Source organism: Ammospiza caudacuta, chromosome 6 (assembly GCF_027887145.1).
Source record: "Ammospiza caudacuta isolate bAmmCau1 chromosome 6, bAmmCau1.pri, whole genome shotgun sequence".
In the NCBI taxonomy this organism is placed as follows: domain Eukaryota; kingdom Metazoa; phylum Chordata; class Aves; order Passeriformes; family Passerellidae; genus Ammospiza; species Ammospiza caudacuta.
Window position 1 is genome coordinate 27,649,799 of NC_080598.1, and position 18,021 is coordinate 27,667,819.

Genomic DNA, 18,021 nt, shown 5'->3' on the forward strand with positions numbered 1-18,021 from the left:
TTGCACCAGGCTGCTGGAGGACCTACCTTGCTGAAGTTGCCACTCTTGGCAGCTTCTATCAGAAGGTCATCTGCAAAGAGAGATGTGTCAGGGTCAGAAAAGTTAATCTGGAACACTGCTTATCTAATCTTGGAGACAAGAGCTGGGCACCAGAGGTGTGGAGCAGGAGCACAAGCTCCTCCAGGGATTAACCCTTTGGTCAGACTGCACTTACATGGCTTCCCCACCTTCAGGAATGTAAGGAACAAGCCAGGGAAAGGAAAGAGACACCATGTAGCTAGGGGTGCAGCCACATCTCAGCCCCAGGGAGATGCAGTGGGAGTAGTCTCTGCCCTTGGGCAGGATAACTGGTGATGAAAACCGGGAGCAGGTCTCCTGGGCATCAGCCAGCAGCCAAGATGCTTCTCACCAATGACTCACTCACACCTCCAGGCTCCAATCAAGTTTCAGGAAACTCTTTCCATTTGTTCAGCTTGGTGAGGCCCCTGATCTAGTGCTCCCACCTCCCCAGGGAGAGGCAGAGACAGCCTTCCAACCCAGTCCACAACGCTCAGCCCTGCAGGTGGGGGATTAACCCCGTGCCACATAATTTCCCGCAAGTTGGAGCTGGGAAGGCCCCTGGCTGGGCCACTCCACAAATCACTGTCAAGTCTCTTGTGCTCACCTCTGGGTCACCTGCCTGCAGGGCTCCATGTTTCAGAACACATGGAACAACAGGGCTCCTCCCTGCTCACCAGGGAAAGGATAGGCCAAAAAAACCCATGGCAGGAAAACAAAAGTGCAACACAAGAGGGGGTATGACCAGGGGTAGGACTCCACTCACCTTTATGTGGAAGGCAGTGCTCAGGCTCAGCACTGGAAGGGAAGAAGAGAAAGTGTAACTAACCCTGCCAGTCCTGGCAGCAGATGGCCCTAATGGGCATGCCACCATTAGAGGGATGGAGAAACCTGCCTGTAGCACTCCTTCCCTGATCTGGGTTCTTCCCCATCCCCATCCCTATTCCCATTCCCACTCCTGCTCTTGATGCCATTGCTCCTCCATACTCATCACTGGCCTTGGTTTGGCTGAGAGACACCCTTGTCCTCTGCCCCATGGCCCAGGTGCTGGAGCTTGACCCCATGGCTGAGCCACCTGGTGATGGTGGCTACTTAGGGCAGCACTGGCAGAGGAACAAGGAAAACAGGACTGCATCTCATCCCTTGGCCTTATTCAACAGTGAATTCCTGCTTACTTCCAGGGAGCTCCCCTGTAATCTGGCCCAGGGATCAATGCTGTGAAGCCAACCCTAGCTCTCCCATTACTGCCCATTCTTCCTGAGACCCAGCACCCCCATTTCAGACTCACCTGGGGGCAGGAGAGGAGGATGGAGAGGAGGAACAGGAAGGAAATGCAAAATGGTGCCCAGGGGGTGTGGCAGATGAGTCCACGAGGTCAGGCATGGCAGGAGAAGTGCTCACAGTCTGAGTGACCACTAGCTCTGGGTCCAAGACATAGAGCTCATCCTGAGAGATCTCTGTCACATAGTTTAGGTGTTCCTGAAAGACACAAGTCAGGACGTGCTTCCTCAGAAGCAAGACCTACTTCTGCAAAACTACATCCCCTCATATCCCATTGGGTGAGTTTGTGGCCTACCTATTTGCACAGCAATGGTGGCTTGAACAGTCTTGTGCCCGGGAGCCTTTGCATCTCCTTGTTCTTTTCAGGCTTCCTGTCTCCTGCTGCCTTAGCGACCTTGTAAACCTTATCTCCACACCCTCCTCCCCAGATCATTAGGGAAAGTATCTAATACTGGTGAAGACGATCCCAGCTGGCAGTCTTGCTATGTTTGCTATTCCTTACCTGCTGCACTGGAGGGCCCTGCAGGCAGCTTTTAACCCAAGGTTCTGTGCTACCACCCAGGCTTCTTCCCTTTTCTCTAGAGACCTGGAGGTGCTGAGCCTGGTCCTGGGCCAGGCTCATCATGCCATCCCTTTGGGGGATGCCAAAGGCCAGGTCAGTGGTGTGAGACCTGTGTGGCCCTAAGGCTAAGCCTGCCTGTTGGCCTGTGTGCAGGTGGGACATGCAAGCACCTTCCCAGGGGATGACGGTGCAGGGGGAGGCTGCACTCACCTGCGCGCGGTCTATCCTGTAGAACCGATCGGCCGTGGTTGCTGTAAGACAGGAACAGAATGAGACAGGCTGATCCTTGGTGCGAGACAGAGCCTCTTCCCACCACCAGTGACAGTGAGCTATCCAGCCACTTCATGCCTTGCACAGAGGGTACAGCAGAGCAAACAGCAGCCCCTGACCAGGAGCAAACCACTTTCCTTCATGAATCTGCTGGTGTCTTCACCCTAGAGGCAGCCCCTTAGGCCAAGAGACCACCATGTCCCCGTGAAACACGCCTTTGCTTGCTACCTTCTCCTCAATGACTCCTGGCAGGGAGCCACAGGTAAGGTAGGAACACAACTAGCTGATGCCATGGCCTTTCTGGGGGCTTTCAGGTGCTCCAGCATTATTCCGAGCAGATGAAGCTCAGGGCTATGCAGTGCACATCTCAGCACTCTCTTATACCAGGTGAGGAACTGCTGTGATTAACATGGTGCACCTTGTTGAACAGTGCTCAGAAATGGGGGCACTACAGGAGGCTGGGAAAAGAGAGGGCTCAGCCTCCTGCTGACTTGACTAAGGACCTTCATGAGGCCACTCAGAGCATGTGTGGCACAACAGAGCATGCCACCACCAGCTGTAGATCCATGTCCCTGTCTCCTAGGATGGCAGGAGAGCTCCGAATCAGCCTCCAACCTGAGTGCATCCCTCTTCCTTAGAGAAGAGATCACCACAGAGAGAGAGAAGCTCCAACAGAGCAAGTGGTTATGCTGGAGCCAGACACACATGGCCACCACCCCCAGGGGAGCAGGGAGAGGTTATGGATTAAGGGCATCACCAAGGGAGACCAGGAAAAGTAAAAGCACAGCGCCAGGACAGCTGGATTCCTATGCAGAGCAACATTTCCCCAATATCCTGACAGGCTGCTGGTGCCAGTCCAGGAGAGGTTGCTGCAGTGGGATTCTTGCAGACCCAAGGAAGTCTCTCTGCAAAGAGAGTGGGGATGTACTAGAGCAGGTGAGAGGAGTGAAAGAGCCATGTTTATCCTGGATATTTGCATCCAGGGAGCTACTGTTCAAGGCCTATAATTCAGCTACTTGAACAAACCTGTGCTGTGTTGAATGAGACTCTAGTCTCTTTCCTGACACATTTTCCTGAGCCCAGAACCTGCTGCTGGGAGACTGGCGGAAGGGAAAGTGGCCCTGGTACAGCAGTCCTAGTAGTGACACCATACACAGGGCTAGAACCTTGAAGGGAGAAGTTGCACCCTCTCTGCCTAGCACGAGCCTTCCCAGGCCCACTTTGCAACCCATGGCTGTGCTCTGCTGTGGTCTACATGCTGCTTGCTGGGGTATCAGAGAGATTAAATGCTACAAATCGGCATTTCACTCAGCCAGCTTCCAGGTACAGAGGGAGGTTCTTGGTCGGAGAAGGCAAAGGGAGAAGAGAAAGGCACTTTCAGGCAGGAGAGAAGCAGCAGCTGCAGCCCAACAGGGAGGCCGCTCTCCCGTAACACTGCTATGCTCATGGTGAGCCCGGCTCCGGGCATGCTGGAGCAGGGGGGCCCCCTGCCTGCACAACTCAGGAGAGCATCCCCAGCAGTCCCGCAGTGACAAACACATGCCACCAAGCTGCCTTCAGCTCCAGCGGCAAGAGAACCACAGACTCCCCATGCTCCATTCCACGTCAGCAGCCAGACATGCAGCCTGGGGGAAAGCATTGCTGTGCTCAGCCCCAAAGACCCCAACATCCATGAGTCCCAAGCCTCAATGGTTCCCTGTCGTTTGTCACTGAACGCCTATTCTCTCACCCCCCAAATTCACAGAACCACAGAATGATCACAAAAGTTGCTTAGGTTGGAAAAGGCCCTTAAGATCGAGTCCAACCGTTAAACCAACACTGCCAAGTCCACCACTAAGCCACATCCCTAAGTGCCACATCTACACATCTTTTAAGTATCTTTAGGGATAAGGACTCATCCACTTCCCTGGGCAGCCTGTTCCAATGCTTGATCCCCCTTTCAGTGGGGAAAAAAGCCTCCCTGATGCAACTTGAGGTCATTCATTTCCCTTTATCCTCTTGCTTGTTACGTGGGAGAAGAGACCAACACAATTTCACACAATCTCTTTCCAAGTAGTTGTAGAGAGTGGCAAGGTCTCCCCTTAGCCTCCTTTTCTCTAGGCTAACCAACCCCAGCTTTTTCAGCTACACCTCCTAAAATTTGTGCTCCAGAGCCTTCACCAGCTCCATTGTCCTTCTCTGCACATGCTCCACCACCTCAGTGTCTTTCTTGCAGTGAGAGGCCCAAAGCTGGATGCAGGATTCCTGGTGTGGCCTCACCAGGGCTGAGAACAGGGAAACAATCACTACCCTGGTCCTGCTGGCTGCAATTTTCTTGATCTAGGCCAGAAGGCCATTGGCCTTCTAGGCCACCTGGACACTGTCAGGGACTGAAATAATTCATGCCTCAAACCCTGCTATAAAGTTTTACTCATTATAACTGTATAAAAACTGTATAAAGAAGCTACAACCAAAGAAGCTTCCATGAAGATACCTTAGACTGAAAGTTAAACTGCTAAGATTAAGTAAAGGGAATTCTTCAATCACCTGAAACAAACAAGTAAACAAGGGCAAGAATGTGAGCCCAACCCAGCAGTCATGCTAAGAATCATCTCTGGCTTGCTTTGGGGTGGGGGAGGCTGTAGCCCACAGACCCATTTGCTTGGAGCAGGTTTGCACAGATTTCACCCCCCATCTGAGAGGGGGGAGGAAGTTCTGGTGCATTGTAACCTCTGCTCAGGGGCTGTGAACCCATCCTCCCTTGTACAAACTGGCTGTGGAACCCCCAGCCCTGGAAAGGCGACATCCATGGGACATTCACGTGAGGGGCAGCTGAGGGGGTGCACTAATCCATCAAAGTCCCCCCAAAGTGCCTCCACAGTAATTCCTGAGGCTTTGCACCACAGGACTGCACGTAATGCAACAAATGTGGAAGAGACAGCGGCAAACTGTCCCCCTACTCCAGGGAGGTAGGGATTTTTATACATGGCCTGAGTGTGTATTAACCCATCAGATTCTATTCTTTTTGAGGGGACCTTCACCACCAAAAAGACCATCTGGAGAGGATCAATAGAACATCACTGGGATCCATGGAGTGGTGATACTTTCTTTATTCTGTCCCTGTTACTCTCTTTCTGTCCCCACACCTATTTTCTATTTCTCTCTCTCTCACATTTACAGTCAAAAACCCATACTATTGTCACTGACATATGGTCTCGTTTTCACCTTAATTTGGGCAGGGGCATTCCTAAGAACCTTAGTAATCAGATCCTAACAGACACACACACTGAATCATGTTCAGCTGCCATTGACAAGCACCTCCAGGTGTTTTTCTGCTGAGCAGCTTTCCAGCTCGCATTCCTCCAGCCTGCAGCACTGCACGGGGTAGTTGTGACCCAAGGTCAGGACATTTACTTTTTTGAACCTCATGCAATCAGCCTTGGCCCATGATCCAGCCTGCCCAGATCCCTCTGCAGTGCCTTCCTGCCCTCCCAACACTCCCACCCAACTTATCTGCAAGTGCCTGAGCTGTGCCTGATCTCCCCATCCAGACTGGTAAAGACAATAAATGGGACCAGGCCGATACTGAGCCCTGGGGATCATCACCGGTGACCGGCTGCCAGCTGGGTGTAACTCCAGGCACCACCACTCTCTGGGCCCGGCCATCCAGCTGGTTTTCTAACCAGTGAACAGTGAACTCATGTGAGCCACGAGCAGCCAGTTTCCCTGGGAGAATGCTGTGGGAAACAGTGTCAAATGTTTTACTGAAGTTCAAGGTGGACAACATCCACAGTTTTTACTGAGCAAGTCATCTCAACACAGGAAGAGATCAGCTTGGTCTCCTTCCTTGCCTGTCCCCTCTGAAGAGTTTATAGCCATCCACTGCAACACCCCAGCTGTGTGACTTGTCCTGCCATGTTTCTGTGATGGCAACTATGTCATAGTTTTCTTGCTCTGCCATATCTTTTTGCTCCTCCTGTTTGTAGCCCATGTTGTACACATTGGTGTTGACACACTTCAGTTGAGCTACTGATTCCTCCACTTTTCTGGGCATAGGAGATGTAATTCCTATGCCCTAATTCTCAGGTGCTTCTGTAGTTTCTAAGGCATCAATAACCCTTGGATCTTTGCAGCCATGTGGATCTCCATCCCCTACCTCCATTGAGCTGGCAGACCAAAGGACCTTGCCAGCACATCATCAGACCCAGCTCCGAGTGGAGGGGGATACTCACAGTCCAGGAAGCACCACTTGGGTGACAGCCTCTGGAACGACACTGTCTTCGGCTTGGCTCCATCTCCCTCCTGCATAATAAAAGAGAAGATAAAGACATAGCTTATGGCCCCTGCATCTCTCTTCAGAGCATTTCTCCTGCTTTGGGAGGTCCCTGCAGACATAGAGGACCACAGGCACTTGGATGAAATTGAACACAGGCACAGCACACTGCAACAGGGAGCACCATGGGACAGACTGGAGCTGACTGTAGAGCAGGGTCACAAGATGAGCCCCTGAGACTGGCACAGTGGACATGGCAGATGGGCCCAGAGGACAGAGAGAGGCCATACACACCTGGAAGAGCAGGCGTTCTAAAGCAGAGGGCTGTGCAGGGAAATCCTGCAGAAAAGCAAGGTGTCCTGTTACAGCCTGCATCTGGGCAGCCCCCCAGTCCCTCTCTCATCCCACTGGAGTTGCTTGATGTGCTGCCATGTTTGGCTTTACAGACTGTCTGGCCAAGGTACCTGGTCCTTGCCTGGCTTTAATATCAGAGCACAGAGCTTACCCAAGGAGTGACAAGAGGTAAACCATGAGGTGACCAAGGAACACCGGCCACACTGCACAGTTTTAAAGGTGTGGGAGATTGCAGGGGCATCTGTCTATCACACTGACACAGCAGGAGAGTATTACTCTGTGAACCCAGGAGCTGCTAGCCATGTGCCTGCCTGTCTATGCCCACCAGTGCCTGGGCACAAAGTGGGCAGGGGACACGCATACAGAGCAGGCACAGCAACAGGCAGATGCCAGTGTGCCAGCCCAGGCAAGCAGCTCTGCAACTCAGCTCTGAGGGACTCTACACATACAATGCATGGGATTCCCACAGGCACAAGGGCCAGCTAACAGCAGACTAAGAAAGGTCCCTTCAATCTTCTCTGCAACAATCAGATTGAGCAGTGCAGCACCAGAAGCCACACTATGGGCTTAGAAGGCATTGCTCACCAGGATCAACAGTAACACAGTCTATGTACAGGTCACAGACGTGCTAGTACATTGGCAAGGACACAAAAATTAGTGCTTGTAAATGAGAAGAGTGGGAGGGGTTATAAACCTAATTCAGGCACCTGGAGAAGGCGGAGCTGTGACAGGAAACACAGAGCCTGTGAAGGGTTGAATGGTTATAGGCCCCCACAGGATGTGTGCTGGCTTTTTATACTACCCTGTAGCTTTTCAGAGTTACTTTCTGTGCTTGGAGAACAGTCAGAAGAGGAATGCTGAAAAAGAAGCTGTCAGACAGCAGGGAGCAACAAGGCATACAGCTTGGGACCCTGCCTTCACCACATGGTGAAGGCAAACCGTGACCTCTAAGCGTGACCCAAAGCAAGAGTATGTATGGTGGTGTGTGCAGGTCAAGGTGGCTTCAAAATCCTTTCCCTGAGTCCCTTCTTTCTCAGTATTAAGCTATGACCACTTTTCATGCAGACTCACCTCCTGTAGCTTCTCAATCTGAGTCCGGCACAACTCCAGGTCACTGTCTCCTGGAACCACGATGATCCCCAGTGGCACAGCTGAAGGACAGGGCACAGACTTAACTCAGGGAGCAGCCCATGCCCCATTTCCAACACCTCACAGTTTAGCTACAGGCTTTGCCATACTTGGGGACTGCAGTTCCCACCCCCTGGTCACTCAGCTGGTCACTCACAGGCTTCCTTGAGCTTTTCCTTGTCATAGTTCAGTGCCTCATAGTCGCGCATGCTGATGCGGCTCACCCGGATCCGCAGCCGCTCGGGCACTGGCTGCTGGCTGTGTGCAGGGGGCAAGGAAAAAGGAAGATTTCAGAAAGTGACACCCTGCTTTCTCCTTATTGCCCCAATCCCTCCAAAATAGGCAAGAGTATTGTATAGACTGGGGTGGGGAGCTTGGCACCAGCAGCTTCCTCAGCATCAGGGTCTGGTCTTACTTCTGTGACCCAATCCCTTCCCAGACCCTATCCAAGAAAGGACTGAAATGCCTCTGCCAGTCACAGATCAGTCCCATCCTTTTCCCTGCCAACCATCCTTCCTTGGAGAGGAGGTGGCAGATCAATCTGAGGAACTTACTCATTGAGCAGAGGCATGGAGTTGCGCCGCTTGGTCTTCTGCAGCATGTTGGCTTGGTTGCGCAGAGAGATGTGGATGCAGGAAGCTGCCAGCTTGCAGGGCTCTCCATCTACCTGCATGGGGATGGCCTTGGATGTGGTGAGAACCACCTGCCGGCACTGACAGAGCCGCTCCCCATGGCCACCAACTTGCAAGGCAGCCTGTGAAAGGGTCCAGAGTGAGAGCAGAACATGGACTGAGATGTGGATGAGGGGAACATCCATTGTCATCTGAATGTAACAAGTGAACCAAGTTCTGAGGGTCTCAGGTATGATTTCAGTGAGAAGGGACTCACAGAGACCAGGGCATGACAGCACCTCACCTAAATCTTAGAGAGCAGACACTGTCATATAGGCCAGAACCACAACTCCTCCAGAGAGGATCTGTGGAGCTGTGGGCTGGCCGACACACGGTCAATGGGACCATTCACTCCCCTGATTGCTACCTACAACTGGCAACAGCACTAACTCACCAGTGATGTCATGGTGAAGCCGATAACTTCAATGCAGCCATCATCATGGCGCTGGGGCTCGAAGTCATGGTGCTCCCCAGGGTTGCCCCATGGCATGGTGCCTGCACAGTACCTGTGAAAGGACAAGAAGAAATACGTGGACTGGCACCCCAAACCCAGGCAGAGATCTACAGCACAGGTGTGAAAAGCCCAGCATATGAAGACAGGTCCTGAGGGTGCTCACCTTGGAATGTTAAGGAAGACCAGGCACTGGGGCTTCAGGTCCTGAATCTTGGAGGTCAGGTCTATCCCATCACACTAGAGACAACACAGGGGTGCTCAGGCTGCTGTAAGGGGGAGCCTGGTCCATCCTACTCACTTAGGAAGAAATGACCTCCCTCCTCTGCTCCCTACAGTGAATGTTCTCCAAGTAAGGGGAAGCTGATGCTCCCAGGAAGTTCCCCATTTGTTCCCCAACCCTGACATACTCAGTGTGCCAAGGGATATTATTCACACCTCCACAGCTCACCCCCTCCCTGGACCAGAGCACCCCAGCACACTCACAACCAGCCTGACATGTTTCGCCAAGTCTTTGGAGCTCCCAGTGAGGAAGTCGGAGAAGGCCGTCTGCCAAGGTAAGAGACAGAGTTAGTGCCCAGGTGTTCACCAGAATGGGAAGCCAGGAAGCCTGCCTCTGACCTGCAACTCAGCCTGCCTCTGACCTGACACAGACCTCAGCTGATCAAACCTGCAAACCCCCTTTTCATCCACTCTCAGAAGTCCTCTTCTCCTCCAAAACAACCTGATCCATTCCTCTTGCTATTTTGCCTACCAAAAACCTTGAGGCACTGTAAGTAACATGCTCTAGTATTCCCTTGCCAGCCCAGTCCTGACTTTAGGGAAGAGCTGACAAGATGAGTCTCCTACAGTGAGAATCAAGTAACAAGAGACAAATTCAGTCTCAAGCTGATATTAAGTACCACCAAACAGAGCTGAAGTGACCCTATCTAGAGATTCCAGGAGGGACAGCATGGGTCCCCTTTGGGCTTAACTGTGCAGACAGCAAAAGAGACACAAGCGAGACAGGTGTGAGATGGCACAGAGCAGCACTCGGCCTTTAGTACTGCTCGAATACCAGTCACCAGACACATGGCTAGAAAGTATATTGAGGATGGGAAGACAGAGGAACAAAGTTGATACTGAGATGCAAAGCTCTCAGGTGAGACACAGGAGGGTGATGTAATTAGCCAGGAAGCTGTAACTGGTCCTAAAAAAACTGGTCCTAACTGGTAATAAAAGACCAAAGTAGTGTGCAGACGATGGAAAGGCTTCCTTTTCCTCTGCAGGGGGGACAGTCTGCCTTCCCACAGCTCCAGGGCGGTCCTGCCTCGGTGACCACCCCTAAGCTTGAGATCAAGAACAATAGTGGCAGGAGATCAATACAGCAACTGTACTGCAGGCCACGGAGCAAGTTGTACTGCCAGCAGCACTCACAGCCAGAGGGGAGCTGTGACTCCCAGCACTGCAGTATTCCTCCAGCAACTTTCCAGCTTTGGGCTGGGGGGCTTAACTTGGGTGCATGTGAAGGTCTATGTAGCTTATGGGCGAGTTTAGGATGCAGGCAGGAGGCGGGTCCAGGCCTGTGCTGCAGCTGACGTTAAGGCTGCTATAATGGCAGGCTCAGACACCCCCACACACTCACCCCAGCATAGAACATTTTATTCCGAAACCGGCTGTTGAACTTCTCTGGGTTGGCCTCTAGGGAAAAGGAGAAAAAAGTCCAGGTCACTGGCCTACACATGGAAACATTTTACTTGCCAGCTCTCCTCAGACACAGCTCTCCAGCCAGCCTCAGCCAGGGGTCTGCCCCCACCTTCTTTCCTGTGCAGGCACCCCTTTTCCCCCTTTGCAGCTTGGACTTGCTCCTCATGTTTCACCTCCAGCTCTGTCCCTGAAGCAATTCTCTTGTTCCCTTTCCTGAGGAACCCACAAATGAGAACAGGCCCATCCCACAGACCCCGACCAAGTCCTGCCACTGCCCTGTACCTCGAGATTCGTGGAACTCCAGCGTCACCCGTGCGTCAAAGCCAAGGCTGAAGTAATTATTAAAGACATCCAAAGGGAGCTGAAAGGGAAAGGAGAAATAAGGATGAGGCCGCCAGCATGTGCCCGTGGCACAGATGAGGTCAGGTTACAGCAGAGCCATTACAGCGCTCATGAGGCTGAAAGATCCTGCTTGTCTTTTCCCTAGGAAAATAGAGAGGTCACCAGCCTGAGATGATGGATTATTTCCTGGCTCCTAGGGGCAAGGGAAACGGTCCAAGGGGACACACTCTGCTCTCTGAGGTTTCTGCGGTCACCCATGTTTCTGTTAAAGAAAACAGTCTCACAGAAGACTTATACCTGTTGTAAGTTGTTGTTAAAAACCTTTGTTAGGCATTTATTTATGAACTCTACATACACTCTTGCTATGAATGCTGTGGCTCAGAGCCATGAACAGAATGGTGGAATTGGAGGAGTGAGAGGGAAACACCAACCCAAGAACATAGCCACAAGTACTGGGACTGCCCAAGCCAGTGACAGAAGAGAGAATGCAGACTCTAGCACAGGAAATAGACATGGAGAGGTGTCCTACCTTGTCAGCAGCTGCCTCATCCTTTTCCTCAGGGTTTGTGTCAGGGTTTGGCTCCACATGGAGGTTCCAGCGATCAAGCTGTACTATGTTCCCATCTTCAACGTGTGATAGGATCTTGGACAGAGGCTCATCTGTGTAACCCTGGTGAAGAGAAGGACTTGGGGGCCTCATGCCTGCCTCCCAGAGAGATACCCCAGACAGCAGGCTTTGGTAAGGCATCTCAGAATAAAAGATGTAGAAGAGATCAACTCTACTTGAATGCACAACAAAATGGGACTTGAAATTTAAAACAATACATCTTCCTTCTAAAAATTTTCCAAAGTTTGAAAAGCCAATTGCTTTTGTAGAATCTAATGCAGTACCATTCAAATATCAGAAGAACAGCAACATCCAAATTGCACTTATTTGTTGCTCTGTATTTACAAGAAATTGAAACATGAGCCCATGCAAATCTCCAACCACGTGTCTGAAACAAGGATTGAAGCACTCAGCCCTGCTCTCTCAGCAGTGGGCTCTTGTGTCCATCACTTACCCCACCCCAGTTCAGTGTTCTGGCCAAGTCGTTCCCTGTCCCCAAAGGTAGGATGGCCACAGGAGGAGGTGGGTTGATGCGTAACTGGTCCAGAATGGAGAGTATCCAGCCCACCTGCTCAAGCAAGAGAGTACAAAGAAACCATTGGTTATCTCAGAGACCAGCAGGCAGGCAGAGGTGACTTGGAGCACTAGCGATGGCAGAGGGGCAGAGATGGGGTCTCCTTAGCCACAACTGAGGCTATTCACAGTCTTTAACACTCTAATCGGGTGCTGCAGATGTACCAGTAACCCCAGTGAGGACACTGGCCCTCAAAAGGGCTACAAATCCAGACATGTTAGACTAGCACTCCCTGGAACAGTGCACAAGGGGACCCACAGCATCTCTGCTACCAGCTGTACCATGGATGCAGTGTGCCCAGTTTGTCCTGTTCTGGATTACAACAAGGAGGGCTGCTGTCTGCACTGGAAAGGCCTGGGGGAAGGGGCACCAGGGGATGGAGGGGCTGAGGACTCACTGTGCCATCTCCCCCGCACGCCAGGATCCGGAGGTTGTGGACTTTGCGGTACAGCTCCAACCTGTGGGCAACAGGGAGGTTGAGGAGGGGAGAGTTACTGAAGGTGTTACACAGCAGCTGCCTCTCAGAGCCCTTGGCATTCACAAAGCCACATCCATGTCTCCCTCTATGAGCTGGGGGAAGAGCTCTTAGGAGGAATCCTGGGACATGGATGGGGGAGAGAAAGGTGCTGCCCCCATCAGTACTCACGCCTCCTTGGGTCCACCCTGGCTGAGGTCGAAAACCTGCCGTGGGTTGAGATACCACATGAAGGACTGGATGATCTTGGCTCCCTATGGGGAGAAGAAAGACTTCAGGTAATACTGAGTTCCCAGTGGACAGCAGAAGGAGGCATTTGGTCCTGCCTGGGGATAGGCTAAGACAACACCATTCTGAAGGGGACACAGGCAAAGCTTGGCCGAGGTAGGAACTGCTATGCAGCAAACTGGCATTGTGGCCTCTTGTGCAGCTGAAGCATCACCAAAACTGTGATGACAGCTCAGCACTCAAATGGCAATGCCCTTACAGAGATGTCTTCTTAGACACACCAGCCAAGGCCATACCTGATTCCCACCGCTCTTGGGGTTCACAAACACCAGCAAGGGCTTCATGAGAGGAGCTGGCATGGGCTTGATGACAAAGGGTTTCCACCTCCCTTCCTGCAAGAGATACCATAGATCCTTCAACAAAGCTGGGGAAATGCAAACTGCCACCTCCAGCTGAGCCCTAACATCATGCAGGTCAGAAGCAGGAGGAAGAAAACATCCCAGCCACCCCATAAGCTTTGTTTCTGGGATATACCCTGCCAGCAGGTATGCTCCCTCCAGCTCAACCTCCTTAATGTCAGTACAGATCTAGAAAAGCCCATTTTTATTCTCAGCCTTGCTCCTCACTGTTCAGTCCCTCTGCCCTTCCAAGACAAGGTCATTCCCAGTCCCCTCATATCTTACCTCGGCCCCCTTTTTGCTGGATTTCCGCTTGAATGATGTCCTCTTCTTTTTTTTACTAGATTTCAGCGGATTCTATAGAGAAAAGGAACAAACACAAAAACTCTGTGAGGAGCCACTGGGCAAGTGGTAACTTTGAAAGAGCCCCAAGAGCTGAAGTGACTCACCTGGGGCCGCCGGACCCGCAGAATCCAGGTGGGAGGAACGACGACAGCAGCGTGAGCCCCCAGTGAGCAGGGCTCTTCAATGTGTTGCAGCATGAAACACGATACTTTGCTGTGATACTGGCCAAGGAGAAGACAGAGAGAAAACTCAGCTGCTCAGTTTGCTGGGCACAGCCACAATCTCCTCCTCTCAGGTTCCCCATGCCAATGCAGGGAGTGCTGGATGAAACCATGCAGGAATTTTGTAACGGGAAGGCAATGAAGAGAAAGTTTCTCAAAGGAGCTTGCAAATATCATAGTACAGCCTCTGCCAGCAGGGAGAGCTGTTGAGGGCAGGCTGCCGAGCAGCAGCTCGGGGAGCCCTGGCAGAAAGCAGAGGTCATTCGCGCAGAACCGACTGGAAAGGCATTCAGGGGGGCTCTGCTCACCGCTTGTTTGCACCAGGAACAGCTGATGGCCACAATCTCTTTGCTGTGGAAGGCAAACTTCTGCTGAAAACCCTAAGGAAGAAAGGACAAGAGGCTTAGGGAATTCCCTGCAGTTTCCTATCATCCAACAGTAAGAGACATTAACAAAGAGAGCATGACTGCAGCTGGAGCCCTCCAGATCCTGTCACACAGTCCCAATCACAACAGCACGAGAGAGGCCACTGTGCTCTGTAGGGGTGTCCTTATTGCTCAAGGAAAGCACGTCAGGAAGACAGTCTCTTTCAGGGCAAGAACTACTCTATGTGGGAAGCAGTCACACAGTACTTCACTGAGTAAAGCAGGGCACGTGTCTTGGTTTTGCTGTCAAACAGGAATGGTGGGATGTCCCTGGTTCCAAGCCCTGTGCATGTCTCTGGCTTGACCTTAGGTTTCTTTCAGGCTGAGAAAAATGCCCAAGATGCCCTCTCACCTTGCCACACTGCCGGCACTTCCCTTCCTGCCGCCTCCGGTGCACCCAGTGATGTCGGACAACAATGGGCTAAACGGAAAAGAAAAAAGGAAAATTGAAAAAAAAAAAAGAAGTGAAGGGCCCAGTGCAGGAGGGAACACAGGAACAGGCAGAAGGAATGGACACAGGCCAGCCAACCTCTGCTCTCGCAGCAAAACCACTGCTCATAGGGACCAGCCCCCCACCTGCTGAGAAGGCAAAGCCAAAGACTCAGGGGACAAGAGGCCAAATTAAGATGCTCCAAGAAAAGGGAATTAAAACCAGAAGAAATAGGAAGGAGGATGGGGAAACTAAAGACTGAGAATCACACAAACCAGATCCAATGGCGAGTGGGTAAGCAGCAGCACATCTCTGTCCCCTAACATCTCTGCCCAGATGCCCCTAGTGCCAGGTGAAAAATGTGCTGGTGGATGGCGTGAAAATCCCTGGAGAGACACAGTTTGTGCCCACAGGAAGAAGATGGAAGTGCTTGCAGCTAAGTAGTGAACCTCCTCACTCCACATTCCTCGAGAAGAGTGGCAGCCTCAAAGCCCTCCACACCCACTTCCCCCTGCTCTTTCCCCAGGCCAATCCTGAGCTTGCTTCAGTGCCAGCGTGGGCAGCAAGGCTGCTCGGCAGCACCTCTGCTCTGCTTGCAGGCTCACAGTGGGTTCAGGGCTGGGACTTGCAGAAGTGATTGTGAGGGTTTCAGAAGTTTTGTAATGAAGTACCACTTGTCCTAAATCCTATCCTGTTTTTCCAGCCCTGGACTGGGAACGGGCTGGAAAACTGCAGAGAGAGAAGAAAAAAGAGAAAGGGAGTACGAGTTCACAGGCTGGCATGACAGGGCCCAACATCCTGCTCCTGACAGCTTTTGGGATCATGATGATGAGAGACAGAAACTGGCAGGAGGTTGGGGTCAGTTCCAGTGTTGCCTCCTTTGAGTGCAGCACACGGGAGGGGGGTGAACAGTCTTGTTGGCTTTAGTGGATATTAATCCAGCAGGAGCAGAAGGAGGGCTATGCCTTGAGCTCAGCTCTGGGTCCAAGCAGGCACATTAGCAAAAGGGCTGACCCTGAAGGAGATCCCTGGCACCACAAAGGCCAGAAGAACACCTTTTTAGGGAAACAGGAAGGAAGAGGCCTTGGAGGAACTGAGAAGCATTAGAAAGACAGGATGGAGAAGCAGAGTTTGTGAGAGAAAAGAAAAAGGAAGAAAGGGGAGGGACAAAAGATTTGTAGAGGCTGGAGAGAAGAAAAATAGAGACAGACAATTAAGCAGAGACAGCAAGCTGTTAGCAGAGCCCAAAAGGTAAATGAAGCACAAATAAGGGAGCTAGACTAAGAGCAATATGGGAAGAAGGCACAGAAAGAAAAACAAAGCAAGAAAGGAAGGTTTAAAGTGATGCTGAAAGCTTCCCTTTATAACGTCATGCCGGCATTTCAAAGCAGGCAGCCCTATGTTTGAACATCCTTCCCCAGCTAGGTCTGCTGTGCCAGCACAAACACAGTGTGCTGGGGGCAGCTCTGTTACCAAAATGGCCCATGACTGAGCCACCCACACCCACTCCAGAGCACTGCACAGGCTACATTGGCTCCACAGGCTGGAGGGTGAAGCATGAAGGCTGACAGCGGCTTCCACCACTGCAGGTCAGCAGACAGGTTCCAGGCCACTGCTTATGCCCAGTACATTACAACATGGGCTGAAGGGATCTGATACCACTACTGTGGGCAACTTCCACTGCCACCTGTGGCACCTAGGTCAGAGCTGAGTGATAAAGCCAGAAAGGAGCCCATTATGCTTCCTTCCAAACTGCAGGAGACTTGGGGACCTGCTGTTTGCCACAGCCTCATCTATGTGCCTGAGGACCCAACACAAGGGTCAAAATTTCTCCCAAAAACCACTGTCTGTAGGTTCCTCCCATGCAGATTCAGGACATGCAAACCATCGGATGCTCTGCATCTGCTGCCTGCAAACTTCTCACTCTTCAAACCCAGTCTGTGCTGCTGCCTTGCAAAGAAACTCCCTTTTATGGCACCACTCCCTTGGAGCAGGAAGGAACATGATGCCTCCACTTGGATGGGCAACACGCTGGCAGCATCTGGTGTCTTTACCACCAAACTGGAAATGGGAGATGCAGATGTGGGCACAGTCTAAGGCACATGTCTCACCTCCCGTATGTTCCGAGATCCTGACTCCCTGAAGGAAGGCTTGCAGCGGAAATTTATCTGTAGGAAGAACACAGGAGAGGAACCAGTAAAACCATCGTACCTGAAGGAAATCTACTGGAATTGACTGCACTACAGTAAGATTCAGAACCTCTGGAGTTGTTTGGTACTTGCCACAAAACATGTCTTGGTTACTGAACAAAATGGGGCCTAGGGTCCCAATCATATCACTAGATCCTCATTTTGGTACTGTCTCCTCAGAAGACCAGTCTCTGCAATTACACATTGCAGTTCCTCCATCTTCTTGTGTTTCACTGCCCAAGACAAGGCTGCTACAGTTTTGCAAGCTGCAGGGAGGGCTCTACTCACTTTCTCCAGCTGTTCGATGCAGGGTGTATGCACTACGATCTTGCAGGCTGCACACTTGCGCCTGGAGAGAGGTTTTTGCTGAAGGGTAAGAAAAGAGGAGAAAAAATATACATGTGAATGAAAATATGCAGTGTTCAGAGTCTGGCAAGCTCAGCCTCCCATCATACCTCCTTCTTATGTACTGGGATACAGTACAAGCTCTACTGTAAGGTTAAATACAACCTAGACTTCTTATCTAGTGAAGGGGTCTAAGCATGTGCCTATAGCAGTTGTTCTCAAGCCTGGGACAGAGCAGGGAGGCACTTTTCCTACTGTCCTGTCCTGCAGTACTTGTCTTTTTCTGACACTGCCTGAGAGCACCATGGAAGCTGGTCTGGGAGGTATCTGCAGGGTGGTATCAGTGGCAGGCACCTGCAGGATGGCATATGGAGCATCAGCGCTCCATATCCTACACCACGAGCAGGAATGAGCCTACAAACTGGGAGGGAGGACTGCAGGGGCAGGAGGCAACAGGCCTGTGCCTCCAGAGCTCACTTTTCTCCTCTGTTGAAGGGTCTTGGATTCAGATTGTCCTTCCAAGGGTGTGGAATACCAACAGCCTCTCCCTGGAACCCTCCAGGCAAGGGGCAGCCCTGCATCAGGTTCCCATTGCAAAATGAGAACCAGCATTGGCAGAAACTGGGGACTAGGCCCTCCGGTATGCAGAGGCAGAAGGGACACAGTCCCTGCCTTGGCAGCTCCCCAGACCCCTGCATGGCCCCCAGCAGCAGCAGCAGCAGCAGCTCGG

At 51.8% G+C, this 18,021-nt stretch overlaps 1 protein-coding gene across 1 annotated transcript in view; it reads right to left on the reverse strand.

Moving 5' to 3' along the window:
* DGKZ (diacylglycerol kinase zeta) overlaps positions 1-18,021 on the reverse strand; it is a 46,325-nt gene that overhangs the window by 6,131 nt on the left and 22,173 nt on the right. The window contains exons 4-27 of the mRNA XM_058806370.1: positions 17,235-17,312; positions 16,869-16,925; positions 14,680-14,748; positions 14,211-14,282; positions 13,786-13,902; positions 13,622-13,693; positions 13,235-13,330; positions 12,882-12,964; positions 12,633-12,693; positions 12,116-12,229; positions 11,584-11,724; positions 10,995-11,073; positions 10,651-10,706; positions 9,513-9,575; positions 9,193-9,266; positions 8,970-9,081; positions 8,459-8,658; positions 8,062-8,162; positions 7,848-7,927; positions 6,382-6,451; positions 2,111-2,151; positions 1,346-1,536; positions 824-855; positions 27-70 (exon numbers count right to left, since the gene is read on the reverse strand). Of these exons, the coding sequence (XP_058662353.1) occupies positions 27-70; positions 824-855; positions 1,346-1,536; positions 2,111-2,151; positions 6,382-6,451; positions 7,848-7,927; positions 8,062-8,162; positions 8,459-8,658; positions 8,970-9,081; positions 9,193-9,266; positions 9,513-9,575; positions 10,651-10,706; positions 10,995-11,073; positions 11,584-11,724; positions 12,116-12,229; positions 12,633-12,693; positions 12,882-12,964; positions 13,235-13,330; positions 13,622-13,693; positions 13,786-13,902; positions 14,211-14,282; positions 14,680-14,748; positions 16,869-16,925; positions 17,235-17,312 (2,103 nt within the window). The remainder of the gene's footprint in view (positions 1-26; positions 71-823; positions 856-1,345; positions 1,537-2,110; positions 2,152-6,381; positions 6,452-7,847; positions 7,928-8,061; positions 8,163-8,458; positions 8,659-8,969; positions 9,082-9,192; positions 9,267-9,512; positions 9,576-10,650; positions 10,707-10,994; positions 11,074-11,583; positions 11,725-12,115; positions 12,230-12,632; positions 12,694-12,881; positions 12,965-13,234; positions 13,331-13,621; positions 13,694-13,785; positions 13,903-14,210; positions 14,283-14,679; positions 14,749-16,868; positions 16,926-17,234; positions 17,313-18,021) is intronic.